At 42.3% G+C, this 27,361-nt stretch overlaps 1 protein-coding gene across 5 annotated transcripts in view; it reads right to left on the bottom strand.

Moving 5' to 3' along the window:
• The window catches only part of LOC109882202 (formin-binding protein 1-like), a 74,829-nt gene that overhangs the window by 17,306 nt on the left and 30,162 nt on the right, over positions 1-27,361 (bottom strand). For all 5 annotated transcript variants that reach the window (XM_020474285.2, XM_020474282.2, XM_020474284.2 and 2 more), the window contains exon 2: positions 1,692-1,807. In XM_020474285.2, the coding sequence (XP_020329874.1) occupies positions 1,692-1,807 (116 nt within the window). The remainder of the gene's footprint in view (positions 1-1,691; positions 1,808-27,361) is intronic.

The raw sequence follows: 27,361 nt of genomic DNA, 5'->3' as shown, positions 1-27,361 counted from the left end.
GCAAGTTCTCACACTTAAAAAGATGAGAGAGGCCTGTAATTTTCATCATAGATACACTTCAACTATGACAGACAAAATGAGAAAAAACTCCAGAAAAATCACATTGTAGGATTTTTTATGAATCTATTTGCAAATTATGGTGGAAAATAAGTATTTGGTCAATAACAAAAGTTTCACAATACTTTGTTATATACCCTTTGTTGGCAATGACAGAGGTCAAACGTTTTCTGTAAGTCTTCACAAGGTTTTCACACACTGTTGCTGGTATTTTGGCCCATTCCTCCATGCAGATCTCCTCTAGAGCAGTGATGTTTTGGGGCTGTTGCTGGGCAACACAGACTTTCAACTCCCTCCAAAGATTTTCTATGGGGTTGAGATCTGGAGACTGGCTAGGCCACTCCAGGACCTTGAAATGCTTCTTACGAAGCCACTCCTTCATTGCCCGGGCGGTGTGTTTGGGATTATTGTCATGCTGAAAGACCCCGCCACGTTTCATCTTCAATGCCCTTGCTGATGGAAGGAGGTTTTCACTCAAAATCTCACGATACATGGCCCTATTCATTCTTTCCTTTACATGGATCAGTCGTCCTGGTCCCTTTGCAGAAAAACAGCCCCAAAGCATTATGTTTCCACCCCGATGCTTCACAGTAGGTACGGTGTTCTTTGTATGCAACTCCGTATTCTTTGTCCTCCAAACACGACGAGTTGAGTTTTTACCAAAAAGTTCTATTTTGGTTTCATCTGACCATATGACATTCTCCCAATCTTCTTCTGGATCATCCAAATGCTCTCTAGCAAACTTCAGACGGGCCTGGACATGTACTGGCTTAAGCAGGGGGACAAGTCTGGCACTGCAGGATTTAAGTCCCTGGCGGCGTAGTGTGTTACTGATGGTAGGCTTTGTTACTTTGGTCCCAGCTCTCTGCAGGTCATTCGCTAGGTCACCCGTGTGGTTCTGGGATTTTTGCTCACGGTTGATCATTTTGTGATCATTTTGACCCCACGGGGTGAGATCTTGCGTGGAGCCCCAGATCGAGAGAGATTATCAGTGGTCTTGTATGTCTTCCATTTCCTAATAATTGCTCCCACAGTTGATTTCTTCAAACCAAGCTGCGTACCTATTGCAGATTCAGTCTTCCCAGCCTGGTGCAGGTCTACAATTTTGTTTCTGGTGTCTTTGACAGCTCTTTGGTCTTGGCCATAGTGGAGTTTGGAGTGTGACTGTTTGAGGTTGAGGACAGGTGTCTTTTATACTGATAACAAGTTCAAACAGGTGCCATTAATACAGGTAATGAGTGGAGGACAGAGGAGCCTCTTAAAGAAGAAGTTACAGGTCTGTGAGAGTCAGAAATCTTGCTTGTTGGTAGGTGACCAAATACTTATTTTCCACCATAATTTGCAAATAAATTCATTAAAAATCCTACAATGTGATTTTCTGGAGTTCTCATTTTGTCTGTCATAGTTGAAGTGTACCTATGATGAAAATTACAGGCCTCTCTCATATTTTTAAGTGGGAGAACTTGCACAATTGGTGGCTGACTAAATACTTTTTTGCCCCACTGTACGTCTACATCTATAACACAGAATACCGTATTCTACACAGAATACTCATTCAATTAATGATGTAAAGTATAGGCAAAACCCCTCAAAAACAGTTCTATGGAACTGAACGATAAAAGCCACATTCTTACCTTAACTGTTTTGCATAGGTCTGTTCAATCTCCAGCCTTTCCTTGACAAACTTTGCATACCTCTCTAGGAAGTCGATCCCCCATTGAGTATGCTTGTCAAGGTTTTCAAACTGGTCCTGAGAGAGAGGGATGGAGAGAAGAGGGAGAAAGAGAGACGTTAGGGTTGGAGAGAGAGATGACTATATGATATATGCTTATATATATGCCATGCTTACAGTGGCATGCATATGATGGATTAAATTAAACGAGGCATGAATGAGAACCCAGTCGTCTGACATTGAATAACAAGCACATGTTGAGTCACTACGTTATTCCTGTGCTAGGCCGTACTTCCTCAATGATCACACTGGGTACTATCAAGAGTATGTCAAATGATAGGAAAGCTACAGACACACAGCACAGGCATACAGACACACAGCACAGGCATACAGACACACAGCACAGGCATACAGACTAGACACTCCATACTTCTACAGATGAGAATTCCAAGGTGTCTAAGAGAAGAACCGGTTACCTATCGTTTCGAGAGTTAAATGGAAACTTTACAATTTTTCAACTTCATATTCATCATCTCCAGCAGCACCCCAACATCAACATATGAACCTGGTGCGTTTCTATGTTTTGTAGTAAAAAATATATATAGGTAGATAAGTGTTTCCAATGACATCAGTGCGCATCGTGTGATTTTGACCAATTGTGAGTACGCATAGCATATGAATTGCCTACAAATATCAAAGTCATCTTTCTCTATATTTTTGACTACAAAACATAGAACTGCGCCATTCTCACATTTGTTGATTTTGGGGTGCTGCTAGAGATGATGAATATTAAGTGGATTTTTTTTTTTAAATGTCCCTTTAAGGCAGAACAGACTTTACAGTATATTTTAGATGGTTTAAGCAGCCTGAGATGAATATCCATACAAGGTCAACGTTGTATCGTTTCGAGAGATGCCTTATAACAGTGCTGGGCTGAGAGGAAAATGTTGAAACCACACCACAGTCAACACAGCTGACAACCTCTCCTCATGTGACCCTCTTGGCAGAAATTTTTAAAAGTGTATTTTTCCATATATAGACACATTGTGTGTTTTAAGTCAAATCAACTATATGCACTAAGCTTGTCTGATGCTTTAAGCACACTGTTTTATTAAATAATTAAGACAAATAACTAGAGGGAGTACGACCGCAATTGATTTCACTGTGCAGCGCTGGGCTCAGACTCGCTGCGCTAAAAAAGGACAGCCACTGACTGTGACTCGCCCCCATTGTCTCTCCTTCCTGCTGCAGTGACCACCACAGAACATCAAGTGTTTATCGCGTGGTTGAAGCTGCAACATAATTATAGCCATTATTGACTGAACATTTCTGCTACCAAAATCATTAATTTGTTTAGAAAAAAAAAATCCCTATTCCCTCAACCCTTGCTCTCTTTACGTGACACATGTATGCATCACATGCTGACCTATAGCATGATCATATCAATAAATTCGTTATAACAAACTCTGAATGCCGTACCACGTGACAGCAAAATGGATGCAGAGAACATGACAAAAAAACGGGGGAATGTTTACTGGTTGCTCAGGAGGTAAAGGGGAAGTCAGATGTGTGGAATAAATTTGACTAGTTGTGGAAAACACTGGAAGATCAAGAAAAGGCAAGGAGCAAGTGCTGCGTGCATATTATGTGTACCAAACTGGTTCTGTTGGATTACAATATAATTTTCCTGAACGATTGGTACGTAAACAATAATAAATAAATTAAGCGTACAAGAGAGTTGTAAAAAAATTAAAACGCTAAAGCCTTTATTACAGCAAAGACTAAAAACAGTTGCATACATTCGTGAATGCATTTTCTGAAACGGAAAGATTTATTCTTTACACTAATTATTCAAGGGTCGCTTTATTGTATTTTAAAACTAAAATGCTTGATTGCATTTCAAATCATGAATGACTCGTATGCTATGTGATGTCAAATGAATGAATGATTGATACAGTAGCCTCTATAAATATTGAAATATAGGCATTAAAACTAAACAGGACACGCTCTTAGGCCTACAGCTCAATGGTGGTTATACTTATTATAATGATCATAACGAGAACAGGGAGGGTTATTATTATTATTATAAATATAATTTGACAATTTGGAACAGTGTAAACACTAAATCAATTATAAATAATACCAGAGACTGTAAAGCCTTCATTACAGAATGGCAAAGATTAAAAACAGCCAAATTTGTGAAATTGTTTACCCGATATTGTGGTTGTGTGAGGCTTGGTGCTCACGGAGTCCTGTAGGGTGTTAAACAAATACTCAAAACAGGCAACAGAAGCAGGATCTGTCTTATTTCTGTAGGTAAATATGGATGATTTATAAAGCCAGGCACATTTAACAGTTAGGGTTTCCTCCTCACTTTATTTTTCTTTACAATTAAGACAAGGCCTGTTTCTCGTCTCCTAACTCCGCTGCTGCCTCCACTCACTGTTCTCAACACCAATATGGTGGTTAACTTTGTTATTATTCACATAGCAACATTGTCTATGAAAAGAAAAGGTAGACCGATTATGATTTTTCAACGCCGATACCGATTATTGGACGCCCAAAAAAGCTGATACCAATTAAATCGGCCGATTTTAAAAAATGTATTTATTTGTAATAATGACAATTACAACAATACTGAATGAACACTTATTTTAACTTAATATAATACATCAGTAGAATCAATTTAGCCTCAAATAAACAATGAAACATGTTCAATTTGGTTTAAATAATGCAAAAACAAAGTGTTGGAGAAGAAAGTGCAATATGTGCTATGTAAGACAGCTAACGTTTCAGTTCCTTGCTCAGAACATGAGAACATATGAAAGCTGGTGGTTCCTTTTAACATGAGTCTTCAATATTCCCAGGTAAGAAGTTTTAGGTTGTAGTTATTATAGGAATTATATGACTATTTCCCTCTATACCATTTGTATTTCATTAACCTTTGACTATTGGATGTTCTTATAGGCACTTTAGTATTGCCAGTGTAACAGTATAGCTTCCGTCCCTCTCCTCGCTCCTCCCTGGGCTCGAACCAGGAATACAACGACAACAGCCACCCTCGAAGCAGCAGCGTTACCCATGCAGAGTAAGGGAAACAACAACTTATTTATATAAAAAAAATTAAAAAAATTTATATATATATATATATATATATATATATATATAAATAAATAAATAAATAAATAAATAAAAACACTCCAGGGCTCAGAGCGAGTGATGTTTGAAACGCTATTAGCGCTCGCTAACTAGCCAGCCATTTCACATCGGTTACACCAGCCTCATCTCGGGAGTTGATAGGCTTGAAGTCATAAACAGTGCAATGCTTGACGCACAACGAAGAGCTGCTGGCAAAACGCACGAAAGTGCTGTTTGAATGAATGTTTACGCACCTGCTTCTGCCTACCACCACTCAGTCAGATTATATGCAACGCAGGACACGCTAGATAATATCTAGTAATATCATCAACCATGTGTAGTTAACTAGTGATTATGATTGATTTTTTAAAGATAAGTTTAATACTAGCTAGCAACTTTGCTTGGCCTACTGCATTCGCGTAACAGTCTCCTTATGGAGTGCAACGAGAGAGAGGCAGGTCGTTATTGCGTTGGACTAGTTAACTGTAAGGTTGCAAGATTGGATCCCCCGAGCTGACACTGTGAAAATCTGTCATTCTGCCCCTGAACGAGGCAGCTAACCCACGGTTCCTAGGCCGTCATTGAAAATAAGAATGTGTTCTTAACTGACTTGCCTAGTTAAATAAAAGGTGTTAAAAAAACGTAGTTTTTTTTTAAATCGGCAAAATCGGTGCCCAAAATCACAGATTGTTATGAAAACTTGAAATCGGCCCTAATTTAAATCGGCCATTCCGATAAATCGGTCGACCTCTAATGAAAAGGTGCCAATTCAACAGCGCACTGATGTGTTTCAGAACTGCGAAGAGCGTTCACTATCCAACGCAGGAGAAAGCACATTTGTTATATGAATAATAACAATTGTTCTTACGTAAAACAACCATATACATTTTCAATATCACGCCTTAGATTGATGGACTGTGCCATCCCCACGTCTTCCACAATGAATCAGTCCACTCAGACGGGTGTCTTGTACACCATGATTTTATATTTAAATGTTTAGCTACTGCCCGACTAATGAAATCTCGGTCGACTAACAAACAATCGACCAAACAATCGACCAGTTGACTAAATGGGGTCAGCCCTACACGTCACATTTTTATTTTACATTATGAAGGTTACCATAGTGCCCCAGAACAGTTGCGCCAGTCATGTGTTTGTTTGTAAATAGCAGAACGGGAGAAAGTAGGAGCAGGTTAGTTCAGCTGTGTATTGACAGGGGTCGCGTTTTAAATTAAAAGGCATGTTTTATTTTTGCTTCATTAGCGTGATCAGGGACATGCAACTATAGTTTTCCTTCACAGAAAATACATCAGTACAACACATTTTGGCAGAAAATGTTATCTGATGACAATGAAGCTAACAGAAGAGTTTTTCCTTCAGCCAAGCACGTGTCAAAACCTTGTTCATTTGCACAATATCTCTCGTTCACATTCGCTTGTAAAATGTCCAACTCACTAAAAATGACATTTGGTTCCTCCTACCTATATATGTCTAACTCCATGGAAATTCATTCATACTTGTGCTAATTTTCTTTACATTCTGGTAATAGACAACCAATGGGCTTCTATGCGCGGTTTTTAGGCACCCCCTTAAGGACGGTAAGAACATCTGGATACTGTACAGTACAGCTAGGTAGGTCTAGGAGGGAACAGTGGAGCCATACCAAAGTCAGTCAGACTCCGCATACTGATAGCCTTTGATTTCACCTGAGGGCTAAGCTTCCTACTTCAGAGCTTGTTTGGAGGCTGAGAATAGGTGGTGAGAAACTGTCAGTATCATCCTCACCAAAGATATATACACAGCCCAGACCTGAGTCAGGTGAGGTGAGTAACTCCCATGCTGTGTTCTGGGATACCGAGGGAAAGAGAGGGGGATAATATAGAGGGAAAGAGAGGGAGATAATATAGAGGGAAAGAGAGGGGGAATAATAGAGAGGGAAAGAGAGGGGGAATAATAGAGGGAAAGAGAGGGGGATAATAGAGGGAAAGAGAGGGGGAATAATATAGAGGGAAAGAGAGGGGGAATAATATAGAGGGAAAGAGAGGGGGAATAATAGAGAGGGAAAGAGAGGGGGAATAATAGAGGGAAAGAGAGGGGGATAATATAGAGGGAAAGAGAGGGGGAATAATATAGAGGGAAAGAGAGGGGGATAATAGAGGGAAAGAGAGGGGGATAATATAGAGGGAAAGAGAGGGGGAATAATATAGAGGGAAAGAGAGGGGGATAATATAGAGGGAAAGAGAGGGGGAATAATATAGAGGGAAAGAGGGGGAATAATATAGAGGGAAAGAGATGGGGAATAATATAGAGGGAAAGAGATGGGGAATAATATAGAGGGAAAGAGATGGGGAATAATATAGAGGGAAAGAGAGGGGGAATAATATAGAGGGAAAGAGATGGGGAATAATATAGAGGGAAAGAGATGGGGATAATAGAGGGAAAGAGATGGGGATAATATAGAGGGAAAGAGAGGGGGAATAATATAGAGGGAAAGAGAGGGGGATAATATAGAGGGAAAGAGATGGGGATAATATAGAGGGAAAGAGAGGTGGAATAATATAGAGGGAAAGAGAAAGAGGGATGGATTCCAGTTTCACCCTGAAGTGGACTGTTTGAAGAGAGCTCCGGTGTCATCTCCTCTCCGCATGTCTGAGCTGTGCTGGAGGAGAGGGGGAGAAAGGGAGAGAAGAAGAAAAGTAGAGAGAGAGGGGAAGGGGTGTCTCAATCTCTCCCATGGCTTGTTCCCTGCCTGGGAGCGAGGCTGTGTTCAGGATTGGCTTAGGACCTAGACAGACCCACAGAGACTGACTGGTGGACTCCAGCCAACACACTTCCCCTGTGACAGAACAATAAGCAGGCCGTCCCAACGGATCCCTCCTCACTGACGCTTCACAGACTCAGTCCATATGCACACAGGGAGGGAGGAGAAAAAGAATGTGCAAGCTACAGTCAATTCCATGGGCCTGTTAAACCATACATGAAACCCATTCTCAGAAAATGTGAGCACAGATCATGGTCTAATACTATGACTAATACCATAACTTTTCCTTCCTCTGGCTCATTGACAAAGATGTGTTGGTTCATGTAAAAATAATAATGAACATGTAAGTATCCGTACCCTGTAGGATCTATAAAATCAACAACAGATATGGAATTGACAACCATTCCAGAAGTACATCCTGTGACGAGGCAAAGCATGCCAAATGAGATGTTCGCAACCGTTTCACACCAACACACAGACACAGAGAAAGAGCGAAAGAGGACAGAGAGAGAAGAAAAAAACAAGGGGCTAAAAAGTATTTTCTGGAGCATTGACTGTGACCAGGTCTGCCTGAGTGGCCAGGCCCCTGCTGCTGCTACATTCTCATTCACACAGCTCACTCAGCTGCCTGGATGGAAATCATTTCTCCTCCAATAAAATAGCTTCTTTTGCCATTTCAGGCTCTCCAGAGTTTCAGAGCTTAAATGCTGAGCACATGTCAGGGTCCTGTACTCATGACAACCTATGGGGGGGGGGGGGGGAATGGAGAACAGAGAAGGAGGCCTTGTGCCTCCAATAACAACAAGAACCAATTATTCTCACTTCTGCTTAATTGTCCTCTGTCTGTTCACACAGTAAACCAACAGAGAAACTCCTTTGGTTGAGTTAATGATTGTTGACATTAGAGAAAGATCACATTTTTGGGCCGATGCCAATACCGATTTGAGGGGGAGGTCAATATTTTTAGACCAATATTCAATATCATTATATTTGAAAATGTATCACTTTTTTTTTACTCAGATGCCAGGACAAAAAAAAGGAAAACCACTCCATTGGCTAGTTCAGCTATGTGTCAAGAAATGATCCTACTGCTATGATAGGATAGAGCGAGGCTGTAACTCCATTCCATTTCATATCTCTCTCCATCGCTCATATCACTTGCTGGCTGCTGTTTATTGCTTAAGAGGCTTAAGAGGTTAACCTCTTACTAACCTTAAGAGGTTAACTTAACTAGCTCAATGGTGATGTCTTCTGCTACCAAGCCAAAAATGTGCACATCTCACAAGGAGAGTGAGGGTAAGAAAACGTTATAACGTCAATGCACGTTCTGTCCATAGTTTGAGAAGTGAGAACGTGCACGCTGATCTACCGGTTTCTTTGTCCATAAACATGCAGGAAGATCCTTAGGTAGCTAAACCTATTGCCAACTTCCTTCTTTCCCTTTTACGACATATCATCTAATCTGACTATCAAGTATCAAGACACGATTGCGGATGGTCAGATCATTACACCAGTAAATAGCTAACGTTACACCAAAAGAGGTTTAGAAACTCTGGTTACACCTCAAGTCAGATGGCTTGTTGCCGAAAATGGTGCATGTTCAAAATGATATCCAGCTAGCGTTAGCTAGCTGCGTTGGCTATTAGCTCCCATCTGATATCTTAGCATTGTGTTTATCTAGCTAACACCACAGATGAAAGGGTTAGTTAGTGTAATCTTTGCAGGTCACATAGCCATCTGCTTAGCTAGCTAGCTTGTTTATTGCATGCATGTCCAGGCACGTTGACACAAGCCTGGTTATTAGTAAATTAAACTGAACGAATATTTGTAACAGGAGTTACATTTTTGGCCAGTGTCAATTAATCAGTTTCTCAATACTGCACCCTTCTGTTGGAGAATGAGCTAGCTTGCTGCTACTGATTATCGATAGTCCATAGACTAAGAAAGGCCAATATCGTCCCGATATTGACACGGAAACGGAATTGACCACAAATAAAGATCGGGTCAGATGGGGTGTCCTACCTTCCATTAACGTCAGCAGGTAAACCAGCTCCTCCTTACCCTCCACGTTCTGATTTCATCCAAACCCAAACAGATAGTTTAGATTGTTTTTTGATTATGATCCCATTCCTCTACATATGCAAATAAATAGTTTGTCATAAACTACACGAGACGGAGTTAGTTGTACGTCATATTCTGTCAATGTGTGTGCGCGCGTAATGGACACAGCTAGGGATTACTCAGTGTACAGTGAGCACAATCCCCGAGCCCCTGCAGCATGCCTCTCAAGGAAATGACTTTACCAGGAGACTGGTGCTCTGCTCAAGTGGAAAAACAATAGGACTCCACGCGACTGTCTGCCAGCCACCAACTCTTACAGGCCCAAGGAACTGTTAGAGCATGACGGTGATAAGTATCATAACCATAAAGAATTACATTAATAAAGTCATAATATTTCTATGATACAGTGCCTTGCGAAAGTAGTCTTGGTAGATTTGCAGGTCTTGGTAGATTTGCAGTAGATTTGCAGTGGTCTGATACTCCTTCCATTTCAATATTATCGCTTGCACAGTGCTCCTTGGGATGTTTAAAGCTTGGGAAATCTTTTTGTATCCAAATCCGGCTTTAAACTTCTTCACAACAGTATCTCGGACCTGCCTGGTGTGTTCCTTGTTCTTCATTATGCTCTCTGCGCTTTTAACGGACCTCTGAGACTATCACAGTGCAGGTGCATTTATACGGAGACTTGATTACACACAGGTGGATTGTATTTGTCATCATTAGTCATTTAGGTCAACATTGGATCATTCAGAGATCCTCACTGAACTTCTGGAGAGAGTTTGCTGCACTGAAAGTAAAGGGGCTGAATAACTTTGCACGCCCAATTTTTCAGTTTTTGATTTGTTAAAAAAGTTTGAAATATCCAATAAATGTCGTTCCACTTCATGATTGTGTCCCACTTGTTGTTGATTCTTCACAAAAAACAGTTTTATATCTTTATGTTTGAAGCCTGAAATGTGGCAAAAGGTCGCAAAGTTCAAGGTGGCCGAATACTTTCGCAAGGCACTGTAGCTTCTCTCCTGATTGTATAGCAAGTTCAGATGAGGACCCTATCAACCATCACATCAGGTATGCTGTGCACAGAGCAGACACAGCTGTGTACAACGCTAAGCCAGTGTTTTGTCCCTCAACAACACCGCTCGACACTCTAACCTCCAGGGATGGCCTGTTCAGAGTTATGACATTATGAGTGAAATGGTTGTAAAGCACCCGACTCATCCAGCAGGTGACGGCATGTCTGCATGTAGGCTACAGTATATAGCAGCCACACTTCCTCAACTAAGCAAGTTCAACTCAGTCCCTGGTACAGGTGTGGTCTACCTGAATTCATACCGACAGCAGCAGCTTGCATACAAAACAATGCTAAAAAGGAAAATCAGGGCAGCATACGCACGCAAAGAATCGGACAGACCACGATCACATGGTTTGTGCCATGACAGCAACATGAGGTGGTAAGTTATTTACAGTGTGAAGAGGCAAAATAAGGGGATAGGAAGAAAACCACAAGAACCTCAAGTCCCCAAAATAATATTTCAAATGGACTGAGCTCAGCAACCCACAGTGACTACTATGACGACGCCGGGTAACAACCTTGCAATAAAGCCGGGGGGGGGCCTTGATGAAAAAAATAATAAGCAGGTCCCAAAAAATATAAATTATATATGTTACAGCAGCAAGGTTTGTTTCACAGATTGATTGAACTAAGACACCCTGTGAATGGAACTTCAGCTGTTGGTGCAGTGCCATTTCCCCTCCGAGACAAGCCTGTTTACTGACACTAGCCCATTCCCATATGGGTCCCCTGGCATAGCTGCACCACTGGGCCTAACGGATGTTTTATATAACTCAAGGCAGTTTGAACTCAACATAGTGGGCCTGGGAGCAAAGCCTCCTCTCCTCCCAGGACAGCCTGTGTACTACGAGGACAGCTTGTGTTTTCATTCTCCGCTCACTGCTTAATCTCAAATTGGTAGTATTCTCTCTCTGCGGCAGAGATATCACAATATGCTGAATGTGGTCCAGAGCCAAAGAAGAGCTTGATTCTGGCCCAATATATAGTGGTGTTTAGCGCCAGCAATGCGTCGGTTGGGAAACAGCTTGCGCGTGCAATACAGCCAGTCCTTACAACACAGAACACAGCCAGAGCCTCTTCAGTCGGAGAAAAAGAGGTTTCAATCGACCAATGACAACATCAAGGCAAAATGCTATGGAAAGTAACTTTCTATGAGACAACATACAGGCTATGAGCTGCATCAAGAAACAAGTAGAATTCATCTGAATAATCTGAGTATTAAAATAAAATAGGCCTCAGTCTCCTATAAGCCACTGTGTTGACTTCATGAAGAGAGGAGACAACTGAGGACTTACGGCTAGGCCCAGGACAGACTGGCTCCTGTCTTATAGCAGAAACACAGCTTTGACCAATACTCCAAAGGCTCCTGTTGACTCATGAACTTCTGTTAATCTTTGCTCCTCGCTTTTGAGTGTTGTGATGATATAGGTTACTGGTGCCATCAAAGTGCAGAATACTATTACTAATTAACACAACTACCAGCCATTGCTGACAGAGCAGGAGAAAATGTTCATGTTCCCGAGAGCGTCTGTCCCACGTCAGCTTTCCTCCATCGCTCAATACTCATGAATAAGTAACTCCCTGAGCTCATCATCCCATCGTCTGCCTGCCTGCTCCTCTCTGGCTCACCACATCCACGTCTGTACTGTGACGCACCATACAGTAACAACATACAGAACAAAGCTTCACAGTGCAATGCAGCACAATATAGAGCAGTGCAGAATGGACTGGCCAGTGATCCGGGCCCAGAGCTCACCTTTCAGTAACTTGACCTCCACACAGAAGCCTGTCACCACTAGGATCTCGCTATGGATAAGCCTGAGGGGGAACAGCAGTATGGAGGCCAGAGCACAAGCCAACAGACCGTTGGATCTGTCTGGGAGAGAGACTTCAAGCCAAGTTTCTCACTCTCAGGGGCTGGACTGACTGAAAGGAATGTATATTTTTTTGGTGTGAAGAGGGGAGAAACGTCCTTGGATTCCTGGATTCCCAGGAATTTGGTTGGAGATTCCCAAAATGCCATTTCAGCAGATCGGCTTTCTCTTTTGAGTGTTCAGGTTTCATTCTCCAATGTTTCTCTTTGCAATGTCTGGGGATGATGTGTTGAGACACACAGGGCAGTGCCAACATCGCTATGCCATTTAGCCAGCCCGGTTTTCCCTTTCACTCACTCTCTATCTCAACCAGAGTCAGTTTTAGCAGAGGTCCAATGGTTGGGTTTCAATATAATTTCTCGGTCTTGTAAAGTTATCCCTCTTCCCAGAGTGGGAGCCCAGTTAGCACAATGGCAGTGCACAGGAGAAAACAGATGACCGTCTTACATTTCCTCTCATGATGAAAGATACAGAGCAAACATAATGATTTGATGAAATTCAGTACCCATACCGCTAACATTTCAGTAAAGACTTTACTGACCATAAGACCACATTACTGACCACGCAATAACTTTCACTGAATAAAAACAAAAAGGGATCATGTAAGGCAGCCGCCCAAAACTGCAGACTAGCAGCAACTAGTCACAACCCCAGAGGAACACAAGCATATCTGGAAAGGAATCTCCCTAAGCCAGAGGAAAACAGCCCAACTAAGAATGTCAGGAAGTGATGTCATCACTGGAACAATCTCAGGACTACCAAGGTCTCTCTCTACTAGAAATGCTCTGCTCCATGTAGATAATAAAGGGGTTCGATTTGCATACACGCACAGTACCTTCATAAAGTATTTCCACATTTTGTTATGTTACAGCCTTATTCTAAAATAGATTCAATAGTTTTCCCCCCTTCATCGATCTACCCAAAATGACATAGCAAAAACATTTTTTTGGCAGCAATTATTTTAGTTTTTTTACGGACATCAAATTTACATAACTATTCAGACCCTTTACTGAGTATTGTTGAAGAACCTTTGGCAGCGATTACAGCCTTGAATCTTCTAGGGTATGACGCTACAAGCGTTGCACAGATGTTTTTGGGGAAAGCTGCACAGCTATTTTCAGTTCTCTTCATAGATGTTCGATTGGGTTAAAGTCCAGGCTCTGCCTGAGCCACTGCAGCAGGGTGGCCTAGTCTAGTGGTTAGTGTTGGACTAATAACCGAAAGGTTGCAAGTTCAAATCCTCGAGCTGACAAGGTACAAATCTGTCGTTCTGCCCCTGAACAGGCAGTTAACCCACTGCTCCTAGGCTGTTATTGAAAATAAGAAATTGTTCTTAACTGACTTGCCTAGTTAAATAAAAGGTCAAATAAAGAAAATAAACTTGGCTTGTGTGCTTAGGTTTGTTGTCCTGTTGGAAGCTGAAACTTCGCCTTGGTCTGAGGTCCTGAGTGCTGTGGAGCAGGTTTTCATCAAGGATCTCTCTGTACTTTGCTCCGTTCATCTTTCCCTCGATCCTGTCTAGTCTCCCAGTCTCTGCTGATGAAAAACATCCCAGTAGCACAAATGGTGTCACAATGGCTCACCGTAGGGATGGTGCCAGGTCTCCTCCAGACGTGACACTTGGCATTCAGGTCAAATCGTTCAATTTGGGTTTCATCAGAACAGAGAATCTAGTTTCTCATGGTTCGAGAGTCCTTTAGGTGCCTCATGGCAAACTCCAAGTGGGCTGTCATGTGCCTTTTACTGAGGAGTGGTTTTCGTTTGGCCACTCTACCATAAAGGCCTGGTTGGTGGAGTGCTCCAGAGATGGTTGTCCCATCTAAACATAGGAACTCTGGAGCTCTGTCAGAGTGACCATCAGGTTATTTGTAACATCCCTGACCAAGGCCCTTTCCCACCGATTGCCAGCTCTAGGAGTCTTTATGGTTCCAAACTTCTTCCATTTAAGAATGATGGAGGCCACTGTGTTCTTGGTGATCTTCAATGCTGCTGCTGCTGCTGCAAAAAAAATCTGGTACTCTTCCCCAGATCTTTGCCGCGAGAAAATCCTGTCTCGGAGCTCTACTGACAATTCCTTTGACCGAATGGCTTGGTTTTTGCTCTGACACACTGTCAACAGTGAGACCTTATATAGACAGGTGTGTGCCTTTTCAAATCATGTCCAATCAATTGAATTTGCAACAGGTAGTCTCTAATCAAGTTGTAGAAACATCAAGTTTGATCAATGGAAACAGGATGCACCGGAGCTCAACATCAAGCCAAATAGCAAATAGCAACCTAATAGCAAAAGAATACTCATGTAAATAAGGTATTTGTTTTAATTTGCAAAAAAATCTTTAAAAAAACAGGTTTTTGCTTTGTCATTATGGGTTATTCTGTGTAGATTGATAATGATTTTTAAATTCATTTTAGAATGAGGCTGTAGCGTAATAAAATGCGGAAAAAGTCAAAGGGTTTGAATACTATTTGAATGCACTGTAGCCGCAGGGACAATACCCTCATTACGCTCTGGTGTTCTGGGGCAGTGTCAAAAGCAGGCAGCCAGTTGCTGGGGGAGCGGGGCAGGGAGCAGGGTGGAAAATGTCACCCTGTCTAAAACACTGGCATCAAGCCCTGCCTGTAGTGAGTTTGAGTGTGTGAATGTGTGCGCACAGACATTACAGGTGCATCAAAGCTTGGACCGAGAAACACTTATCTCCTGGCAATCAGACTGTTAAACAGTCACCACTAGCTGGCCTCCGCCCAGTACACGGTCCTGAACTTTAGTCACCGTTACTAAACGGCTACCACCCGTTACCCAACCCTGCAATTTAGAGACTGCTTCCCAACATAGTCATTGAACACAGGTCACTTCAGTAATGTTTGCAAACTGTTTTACCCACTTTATATGTATATAGTGTATTCTAGTCATGGCTCACCCTATATAACTACAGTTGTACACACATTTCTATTCACATACTGTCCATACTCACCATTCACATATATACAGTGCCTTTGGAAATTCAGACCACGTTCCTTTTTCATCATTGTTAGATTACAGCCTCATTCTAAAAATGGATGAAATAAAACAAATTCCCTCAATCTACACACATTACCCCATAATGACAAAGCAAAAACAGTTTAAAATGTCTTGCAAATGTATATAAAAATTTTAAAAATACCTTATTCACCAAAGTATTCAGACCCTTTGCTACGAGACTAGAAATTGGTGCATCCTGTTTCCGTTGATCATCCTTAAGATATATTTTTTTAAAGTTGAGTCTACCGGTTGTAAATGCAATTGATTGGACATGATTTGGAAAGGCACACACCTGTCTCTATAAAAGGTCCCACAGTTGACAGTGCATGCCAGAGCAAAAACAAAGGAGGATGAAGGAATTGTCCGTAGAGATCCAAGTCAGGATTGTGTCGAGGAACATATCTGAGAAAGGGTACCAACAAAATGTTGCAGCATTGAAAGTCCAAGAATACAGTGGCCTACATCATTCTTAAATGGAAGAAGTTTGGAACCACCAAAACCCTCCTTAGAGCTGGGAGCACACCCAAACTGAGCAATCAGGGGAGACAGGCCTTGGTCAGGGATGTGACCAAGAACTCAAAATGGTCTCACTGACAGAGCTCTAGAGTTCCTCTGTGGAAATGGGAGAACCTTCCAGAAGGACAACCATCTCTGCAGCACTTCACCAATCTGGCCTTTATGGTAGAGTGGCCAGATGGAAGCAACTCCTCAGTAAAAGACATGACAGTCCGCTTGGATTTCGCCAAAAGGCACCTAAAGACTTTCAGACCATGAGAAACAAGATAATCTGGTCTGATGAAACCAAGATTGAACTTGAACTGACTGAATGCCAAGCGTCACGTCTGGAAGAAACCTGGCACCATCCCTACGATGAAGCATCGTGGTGCCTACATCATGCAGTGCAGATGTTTTTCAGCAGCAGGGACTGGGAGACTAGTCAGGATCGGGGCAAAGATGAATGGAGTAAAGTACAGAAAGACCCATGATGAAAACCTGCTCCAGAGCGCTCAGGACCTCAGACGGTGGTGAAGGTTCACCTTCCAACAGGACAACGACCCTAAGCATACAGCCAAGACAATGCAGGAGTGGCTTCGGGACAAGTCATTTAACAAAATGTGAAAAAAGTCAAGGGTCTGAATACTTTCCGAATGCACTGTATATACAGTATTCCAGACTCTGGTCCGGAAGCTAATTTCCAACAATTCTATCAATTTTGCTATGGAGTTTTGTACTGTGCATTTATATACACAGTATTCTCAACATACAGTACCAGTCAAAGGTTTGGGCACACCTACTCATTCAAGGGGTTTTCTTTATTGTACTATTTTCTACATTGTAGAATAATAGTTAAGACAACAAAACTATGAATTTACACATATGGAATCATGTAGTAACCCAAAAAAGTGTTAAATCAAAATATATTTTATATTTGAGATTCTTCAAAGTAGCCACCCTTTGCCTTGATGACGGATTTACGCACTATTGGCAATCTCTCAACCAGCAAGCACACTCTGGCGCATAAATATTGCCTGTCCTTGGTTGCAACACTCACTACCGAGTTCCGAACAGCCTCTGGAAGCAACATTAGCACAAGAACTGTTCGTTGGGAGCTTCATGAAATGGGGTTCAATGGCCAAACAGCCACACACAAGCCTAAGCTCACCATGCGCAATGCCAAGCGTCTGCTGGAGTGATGTAAAGCTCACCGCCATTGGACTCTGGAGAAGTAGAAACGCTTTCTCTGGAGTAATGAATCACATTTCACCATCTGGCAGTACGACAGACAATTCTGGGTTTGGTGGATGCCAGGAGAACGCTACCTGCCCCAATGCATAGCGCCAACTGTAAAGTTTGGTGGAAGAGGAATAATGGCATTCTATATGGTTTACATTCTAGGCGATTCTGCGCTTTAACTTTGTGGCAACAGCTTGGGGAGGAATATTTCCTGTTTCAGCATGACAATGCCCCCATGCACAAAGCGAGGTCTATACAGAAATTGTTTGTCGAGATCGCTGTGGAAGAACTTGACTGACCTGCACAGAGCCCTGACCTCAACCCCAATCGAACACCTTTGGGATGAATTGGAATGCTGACTGCGAGCCAGGCCTAATCGTCCAACATCGATCACTGATTCCAACATCTAGTGCCTTCTCAGAAGAATGAAGGCTGTTAAACGTAGTAAAGGGGGTACCAACTCCATATTAACGCCCATGATTTTGGAATGAGATGTTCGACAAGTAGGTGTCCACATACACAACATGACCAAAAGTATCTACTGCTGTACATATCATTAATATATCTTGTGTAAATTAATCTAGTATAATATATATATATATATATATAGTTTTGTTGTCTTAACTATTATATATATATATATATATAGATTGCATTTGGAATACTGTTACAGTTCTATTCGGGTTAATTGGATTTGTTCTTGATTTCTTGTTAATATTTTTTTATTATTCATGTACTTGTTTGACATTTTACTGCATTGTTAGGCACTAGTAACGTAAGCATTTCTCTGCCCCGTCCCCCCTGTAACATCTGCTGAACTGTGTACGTGACCAATAAACTTTGATATGATTTGGTTTTGACAACATCCAGAAAAGAGAGGCTCAGGGTCTGGGTTGAATGTAGCGGGGGGAGGTGAAACTATGCAGCCTCCAGTCTTAAATTCCTTGTATTATGTTGCCTGGCTGCCTGCAACATTTATGACTCTGGTCAGTCGATCCCTAGTTGTTCTGCCGGCAGGCAGGCAGGCAGGCAGGCAAGCCGTAAAAGTTAGTCGGCCTGGAGGCTGACCATGCAGAGTGCAGAAGGAGGCTGCAGCAGCACCAGCACCGTGGAGGTGGTAATCCAACTCCCATGCAGAGCAGAGCACTGACTGGATCATTCATCCCCTTAAGGTCGTTGCTGTAAATGAGAAAGTGTTTGCAGCCAACTTACAGTGGCTTGCGAAAGTATTCACCCTCCTGGCATTTTTCCTATTTTGTTGCCTTACAACCTGGAATTAAAAATGGATTTTTTTCAGGGGTTGTATCATTTGATTTACACAACATGCCTACCACTTTGAAGATGCAAAATATGTTTTATTGTGAAAAACAAGAAATAAGACAAACACAGAAAACTTGAGTGTGCATAACTATTCACCCGCCGAAAGTCAATACTTTGTCGAGCCACCCTTTACAGCTGCAAGTCTCTTGGGGTGTCTCTATAAGCTTGGCACATCTAGCCACTGGGATTTTTGCCCTCTCTTCAAGGCAAAACTTCTCCAGCTCTTCAAGTTGGATGGGTTCCACTGATGTAAAGCAATCTTTAAGTCATACCACAGATTCTCAATTGGATTGAGGTCTGGGCTTTGACTTAGTCATTCCAATTCATTTAAATGCTTCCCCTTAAACCACTCGAGTGTTTCTTTAGCAGTATGCTTAGGGTCATTGTCCTGCTGGAAGGTGAACCTCCGTCTCAGTCTCAAATCTCTGGAAGACTGAAACAGGTTTCCCTCAAGAATTTCCCTGTATTTAGCCCCATCCATCATTCCTTCAATTCTGACCAGCTTCCCAGTCCCTGCCGATGAAAAACATCCCCATAGCATGATGCTGCCACCACCATGCTTCACTATGGGGATGATGTTCTCGGGGTGATGAGAGGTGTTGGGTTTGCACCAGACATAGCGTTTTCATTGATGGCCAAAAGCTACGTTTTTGTCTCATCTAACCAGAATACCTTCTTTCATGCCTTTTGGCGAACACCAAACATGTTTGCTTATTTTTCTCTTTAAGAAATTGCTTTTTTCTGGCCACTCTTCCGTAAAGCCCAGCTCTGTGGAGTGTACGGCTTAAAGTGGTCCTATGGACAGATACTCCAACCTCCGCTGTGGAGCTTTGCAGCTCCTTCAGGGTTATCTTTGTTGCCTCTGATTAATTCCCTCCTTGCCTGGTCTGTGAGTTTTGGTGGACGGCACCCTCTTGGCAGGTTTGTTGTGGTGCCATATTATTTAAATTTTTTAAGAATCGATTTTAAAAATGGTGCTCCGTGGGATGTTCAAAGTTTCTGATATTTTTTTTATAACCCAACCCTGATCTGTACTTCTCCGCAACTTTGTCCCTGACCTGTTTGGAGAGCCCCTTGGTCTTCATGGTTCCGCTTGCTTGGTGGTGCCCCTTGCTTAGTGGTGTTGCAGACTCTGGAGCCTTTCAGAACAGGTGTATAATACATTACATTACATACACTGAGATCATGTGACACAGATTGACTAACTAATTATGCAACTTCTGAAGGTAATTGGTTGCACCAGATCTTATTTTTTATTTCACTTCACCAATTTGGACTATTTTGGTTATGTCCATTACATGAAATCCAAATAAAAATGTATTTAAATTACAGGTTGTAATGCAACAAAATAGGAAAAACGCCAAGGAGGATGTATACTTTGCAAGGCACTGTATGTGGTAAAATAAGAGTAAAAAAAAAAATACAAAATCAGGTTGTACACAGCAGGGGTCAAGGGAGGGATGAGGGGTCATTTAAAGCGCACACTTTCAACATGCAGTGAGCAGGCTAAGAGATGTCATGTCTCGGCCATACCACATTGTCTTTATGCCTGCAGTTTGCTCCCTGGCTTCAAGCATGGCAATTTCTTTTCAAAAGCGTTCTAGAAGCAGAATCCCTGTGGGCCTTGGATGAGTCTCTTGCTTGGATGAGTATGCCTTGCTGATACATGGAACATCTGGAAGACGCTAGTGAGAAGGAGAGGATTCTGCTGTTTGGATGGAGAGACAGTGGGGCTGTTGACCAAACGAGACCCTGGAGATGAATGTTATCATGCGTAGGAGGACCTGGGACAGGAAGAGGCTGCAGGGCCCAGGGACTAATGTTACACAATGACTATAGTACTGGCAGAAGTTTCCCACTGGTGCTGCAGGCCGCAGCCCCATGCACTCAGCCTTGAAGACTCATGGGCTCCTCTGACAGTAAGTTCCAGGCGGATGGCACTCAGGCAGTCACATGGAGCGAGATGGTAATTCACCCCCCTTTACTCCACTCGCTGAAGTGGCTTCGGTCTACAACTCTGTTCGTGCTGTGTTTGTCATGATGATCTCTCATCGACACTCCTGGGGCTGAAGAGTAGCGGATGTGGCAGACAGAACTCTGGCTTGTCCAGGACATGATCAGGTGGATCAGATTAACAACCTCAGGAGTCTTCAGGAGCATCAGGGTTTGCATTCAACTGCCTGAGAACTGAGCCTTTAGAGGGGTTACAGTAGTTTTGAGATGAAGGGAATAGTGAAACAAGATAGGCCCATCGTATGCTTTCCAGACGATACGCCTACGATTCAGAAGCACTACAGTTGCATATTTGTCTAGATTTTGGTTACCAATGAATATACTTGGTGAAATGTGAGCTCATTCATGGGCCATTTGGGACAAACTGATGAGTTAAATTTGACAGGAAGGAACACTAGGGCTATTTTGTGCATGACCCAGTATTTCAGCAATATTTATGCAATGACTTTAGTAAAATATACACAAGTTCACAAGTAAGGAACATTGTGCTTCACTGCATGGCACAGAGGCTAAATGTTTAGCATGCAGAAAGACAACATTGATGGAGAGGAAGTAGCCAATGTCTTTAGTGAGTCATTGGGGGAGGGGGGGGGGTCAGTGGAATTTCAACCGAGACACTGACATTATGAGTCCTACTACCACCACGGGCTCGCAGAAACAATGGCTTCTTGTCATACTAGTAGTGCCTTGGCTAGTTCATATATACTCATACCCCAGCCTTGGAACAAAGACATACTGTGGTGTATGACTAACTAACCCTTATGAGAAGGATGGGGGCCTGGGGGACATAAACTAGGCCCTGTTTTCTCATCAGAGCACAGGCCCTTCAGCATGTGAGAGTGGTATTCACCCAGTAGCACTCTAGTCATGCATAATGAGCAAGACAGATTGGCCTAATAAAGTTAATGACACAGCATTTAAGTGACCTGGCTACACACCACAATAGTAATTTATTAAACACTAATACTAATTCCTTTAACATGACACAGAGCCCTAGAGGGTCTCAGCCGGATATGACTTTATATAGAGAGGAAGAAAGACCGTTTTTAAAGACTATGTCTGTAAAACATTTAGCTCAGAGATTTGTTTATTGCACGCAACATAAAATCATAGTGGTGCTTCCAAGGGTTAAATACATGTTGTGAAAAGTATATACCTTAAATATACATGTCAATAAAACGCATCCATCTTCTGCCCGAGGTCAGACGAATAGGGAAAATCTAGGCTAAAAACATACTATTTTCAGAAAGAGATTTTAAGCAGACATCTAATTTCCCTGTTATGTGATTCCCTCTTGCCTTGTTTGGCTGTTGGCTGTAGAACAGCAGTCTAAATACAGGGCTGACCCTAGCCTGCCTGACACCATCTGGGCCTGAGCTGGTGAGCTCATCATTGCTCCTGGACCAGGGAATGAATTCTGACAGTGTGGACCCAGCACTGCAGCCAGGCTCCCTTAAAAAAAGTCCACTAGGGTTGAATAGCGGGACCAGGGTTACTGACATATCCCAACCAAACCCACTCCCTTTTCCTGGGATTAATAATTGCGAGCAACTGGTAAATGATATACGGTATACTGTGGTATTTGGAAAAAACCACAGGAAGTTGTTTGTAGCTACTTTAAGTATATACCTGTAGTAAACTTGTGCAATACGTTAGGAGATAAAGAACATTGTGTTCTTCATTTCACCGGTCACATTATTATGAATCTTACGGTAGTCCCCAGTCACGTGTTCTAAACACACAACAACGAGAGACCGGAAGTGGTTAGCATCTTCCAAAATCAAGTATTTACTTGGTAACAGCAGAGAATCCCCTCCTGGATCAAGCTAATATTTTGTTTTGTGCATGCGGCAAACCTTGAGTAGCATTTTTGAGTGACTTGTATAATTTAGGTCAGAAACCATACAAAATGTTCGCACTTGTAATAAATTTAGTTAGCATTCTCTATGGGATTAAACATTTACTTGTCCGCATTGCTAACCTTGGGATTAGAGAGTATCAGTGGGGTTTGAAAACAGCACTCCTTGTGTTCAGTGCCGGTACTACAGAATATCCCAGTATGAAGGTATTTAAATAATAATAATAATTTCACCTTTATTTAACCAGGTAGGCTCAATTTACAACTGTGACCTGGCCAAGATAAAGCAAAGCAGTGTGACAAACAGAGTTACACATAGGATAAACAAACACACAGTCAGGATAACAATCTGGACACCGCCCAAGTCTATTCAAGACAGATTTATAAACTGAATGGTTCGAGCCCTGAATGCTGATTGGCTGAAAGACGTGGTATATCAGCCAGTAATCACGGGTATGACCGAACATTAATTTTAATTAATGTGGCAGTCCTCATGAAAAACTAGACTAGAATAGCTTAAAGGATTTTTTTTCTTCTACTTTTCTAATAGACTATTCGAAGAGGAATGCAGGCTCGTATTTGCAGAATGTTACAGAGCAGCCAATAGAACTCATGGGGAGTTTGAAAGAAGTGAGAGCGCACGATGGCAGTATGCTATAGCAGTCATTTATTCAGACGCATAACCATTTAAATCTTCATGAAGACAAGTGCTAGCCGTCTGCATCCTATTCAAGTCCTATATTATTTAAACATGTCATTAAAATGAAGATAAGGACAACAAAATGTATTTAAACTGTTGAAAGCGAGAAAGGAATGAAGTAACAATAGAGAGAAAAGTTTGGTAGGCTAATACTTACGTCGCACAACATTAGGGGAAATATTACGAAAGTCATAGGAGTCAGCCTACTAAATGATAAATGTAAAATAGGCCCTATTATATTTCAAAATTCAAATTTGCTAGCAAATAATTTTAACTTTGTAGGCCGCATGTCCTGCACCAGCATCGCATGTTCTCTCCCAGCTTCATGGTTTAAACGATGTGTGTAATTCAAGTCCATAAATTACAGTATAATACAGTACAGTAATACAGTCCACACTCAAAAAGATTAGTCTACTGGAAATTGTTTCATACATTTTTTTTACCATGTGTAATGTGTACTAGCCTATATATCATATTGGTATTGGATAACGGCACAATCATTTGGGCTTGGGATCATAAAATGTCTAATGTATGGCTCATCAGCCCCATGCTTACATTTTCATGCCAATCAAAGCTCTAATCAAATCCAGACATATTTATATGCTTTAGAAGGACACGTCTGGTTTGAGTGTGAAATGTGTGTTTTGGTACCTACTGGAGAGCTCTTCTTTGTCTACACCAGCATTCCCCAAGAGAGGATGACTTTCACTTTAGCAGTGATAAATTCATGAACTTCTTTGAGGAAAAGATTATGATTATTAGAAAGCAAATTACGGACTCCTCTTTAAACCTGCGTATTCCTCCAAACCTCAGTTGTCCTGAGTCTGCACAACTCTGCCAGGACCTAGGATCAAGAGAGACGCTCAAGTGTTTTAGTACTATATCTCTTGACACAATGATGAAAATAATCATGGCCTCTAAACCTTCAAGCTGCATACTGGACCCTATTCCAACTAAACTACTGAAAGAGCTGCTTCCTGTGCTTGGCCCTCCTATGTTGAACATAATAAACGACTCTCTATCCACTGGATGTGTACCAAACTCACTAAAAGTGGCAGTAATAAAGCCTCTCTTGAAAAAGCCAAACCTTGACCCAGAAAATATAAAAAACTATCGGCCTATATCGAATCTTCCATTCCTCTCAAAAATTTTAGAGAAGGCTGTTGCGCAGCAACTCACTGCCTTCCTGAAGACAAACAATGTATACGAAATGCTTCAGTCTGGTTTTAGACCCCATCATAGCACTGAGACGGCACTTGTGAAGGTGGTAAATGACATTTTAATGGCATCGGACCGAGGCTCTGCATCTGTCCTCGTGCTCCTAGACCTTAGTGCTGCTTTTGATACCATCGATCACCACATTCTTTTGGAGAGATTGGAAACCCAAATTGGTCTACACGGACATGTTCTGGCCTGGTTTAGATCTTATCTGTCGGAAAGATATCCGTTTGTCTCTGTGAATGGTTTGTCCTCTGACAAATCAACTGTAAATTTCGGTGTTCCTCAAGGTTCCGTTTTAGGACCACTATTGTTTTCACTATATATTTTACCTCTTGGGGATGTTATTCGAAAACATAATGTAAACTTTCACTGCTATGCGGATGACACACAGCTGTACATTTCAATGAAACATGGTGAAGCCCCAAAATTGCCCTCGCTAGAAGCATGTGTTTCAGATATAAGGAAGTGGATGGCTGCAAACTTTCTACTATTAAACTCGGACAAAACAGAGATGCTTGTTCTAGGTCCCAAGAAACAAAGAGATCTTCTGTTGAATCTGACAATTAATCTTAATGGTTGTACAGTCGTCTCAAATAAAACTGTGAAGGACCTCGGCGTTACTCTGGACCCTGATCTCTCTTTTGAAGAACATATCAAGACCATTTCGAGGACAGCTTTTTTCCATCTACGTAACATTGCAAAAATCAGAAACTTTCTGTCCAAAAATGATGCAGAAAAATTAATCCATGCTTTTGTCACTTCTAGGTTAGACTACTGCAATGCTCTATTTTCCGGCTACCCGGATAAAGCACTAAATAAACTTCAGTTAGTGCTAAATACGGCTGCTAGAATCCTGACTAGAACCAAAAAATTTGATCATATTACTCCAGTGCTAGCCTCTCTACACTGGCTTCCTGTCAAAGCAAGGGCTGATTTCAAGGTTTTACTGCTAACCTACAAAGCATTACATGGGCTTGCTCCTACCTATCTCTCTGATTTGGTCCTGCCGTACATACCTACACGTACGCTACGGTCACAAGACGCAGGCCTCCTAATTGTCCCTAGAATTTCTAAGCAAACAGCTGGAGGCAGGGCTTTCTCCTATAGAGCTCCATTTTTATGGAACGGTCTGCCTACCCATGTCAGAGACGCAAACTCGGTCTCAACCTTTAAGTCTTTACTGAAGACTCATCTCTTCAGTGGGTCATATGATTGAGTGTAGTCTGGCCCAGGAGTGGGAAGTTGAACGGAAAGGCTCTGGAGCAACGAACCGCCCTTGCTGTCTCTGCCTGGCCGGTTCCCCTCTTTCCACTGGGATTCTCTGCCTCTAACCCTATTACAGGGGCTGAGTCACTGGCTTGCTGGGGCTCTCTCATGCCGTCCCTGGAGGGGGTGCGTCACCTGAGTGGGTTGATTCACTGTTGTGGTCATCCTGTCTGGGTTGGCGCCCCCCCCCTTGGGTTGTGCCGTGGCGGAGATCTTTGTGGGCTATACTCAGCCTTGTCTCAGGATGGTAAGTTGGTGGTTGAAGATATCCCTCTAGTGGTGTGGGGGCTGTGCTTTGGCAAAGTGGGTGGGGTTATATCCTTCCTGTTTGGCCCTGTCCGGGGGTGTCCTCGGATGGGGCGACAGTGTCTCCTGACCCCTCCTGTCTCAGCCTCCAGTATTTATGCTGCAGTAGTTTATGTGTCGGGGGGCTGGGGTCAGTTTGTTATATCTGGAGTACTTCTCCTGTCCTATTCGGTGTCCTGTGTGAATCTAAGTGTGCGTTCTCTAATTCTCTCCTTCTCTCTTTCTTTCTCTCTCTCGGAGGACCTGAGCCCTAGGACCATGCCCCAGGACTACCTGACATGATGACTCCTTGCTGTCCCCAGTCCACCTGGCCATGCTGCTGCTCCAGTTTCAACTTCCACCTGACTGTGCTGCTGCTCTAGTTTCAACTGTTCTGCCTTATTATTATTCGACCATGCTGGTCATTTATGAACATTTGAACATCTTGGCCATGTTCTGTTATAATCTCCACCCGGCACAGCCAGAAGAGGACTGGCCACCCCACATAGCCTGGTTCCTCTCTAGGTTTCTTCCTAGGTATTGGCCTTTCTAGGGAGTTTTTCCTAGCCACCGTGCTTCTACACCTGCATTGCTTGCTGTTTGGGGTTTTAGGCTGGGTTTCTGTACAGCACTTTGAGATATCAGCTGATGTACGAAGGGCTATATAAATAAATTTGATTTGATTTGATTCTTTGTCTACACCCATTCAGTGTAATATACTTACAGACACAAATGAGAGAACAGCTCACTGACCATTTTACTCACCCTAGCAGAGCTGGTTAGGCTTATTTTATGTTATCCAGAGCATTGGTGACTGCAACTGTGTTGCTGCCAACAATTTCATTACGCTTTTTTGCCAACGTTTACCGACACTGGCAATATTCAACAGGTGTTGAGCATTTGTAAACGTCAGTTATTCTGCGCTCTGGCACACTCAGACGAGGGTACTCTGAAATCAGAGTAAATAGATGAAGCTGGTAAATTTGCTCTGTTGCCGCAGTGACAAACATTATATTGAAATGGTTACTTGCATTGTGGAGTATTTTGTTAGACATGTAGCTAGCAAAACAATGAACCATAATCCCAACTCCTAACTTTACTACCCTGCATGTATCTGCAGGTAGTTAACCAACCAGTTTCAATGTTAGCTAGGTAACATTAGGCTATAACTAGCAATGCAAATGGCTCTGAGATACAAATAATATTACTACACAGATCATACACGTAACGTTAGTGTACTGTTAGCTAGCTTGAAATGAAAACGACTGACAAAATTAGGAATGTGTAATATCTGAAAATGTAGCTAGCTA

Source organism: Oncorhynchus kisutch, linkage group LG10, assembly GCF_002021735.2.
Source record: "Oncorhynchus kisutch isolate 150728-3 linkage group LG10, Okis_V2, whole genome shotgun sequence".
Classification (NCBI taxonomy): domain Eukaryota; kingdom Metazoa; phylum Chordata; class Actinopteri; order Salmoniformes; family Salmonidae; genus Oncorhynchus; species Oncorhynchus kisutch.
The sequence above is the reverse complement of the archived record's forward strand: the minus strand, read 5'-3'. Positions and strand labels throughout refer to the sequence as shown.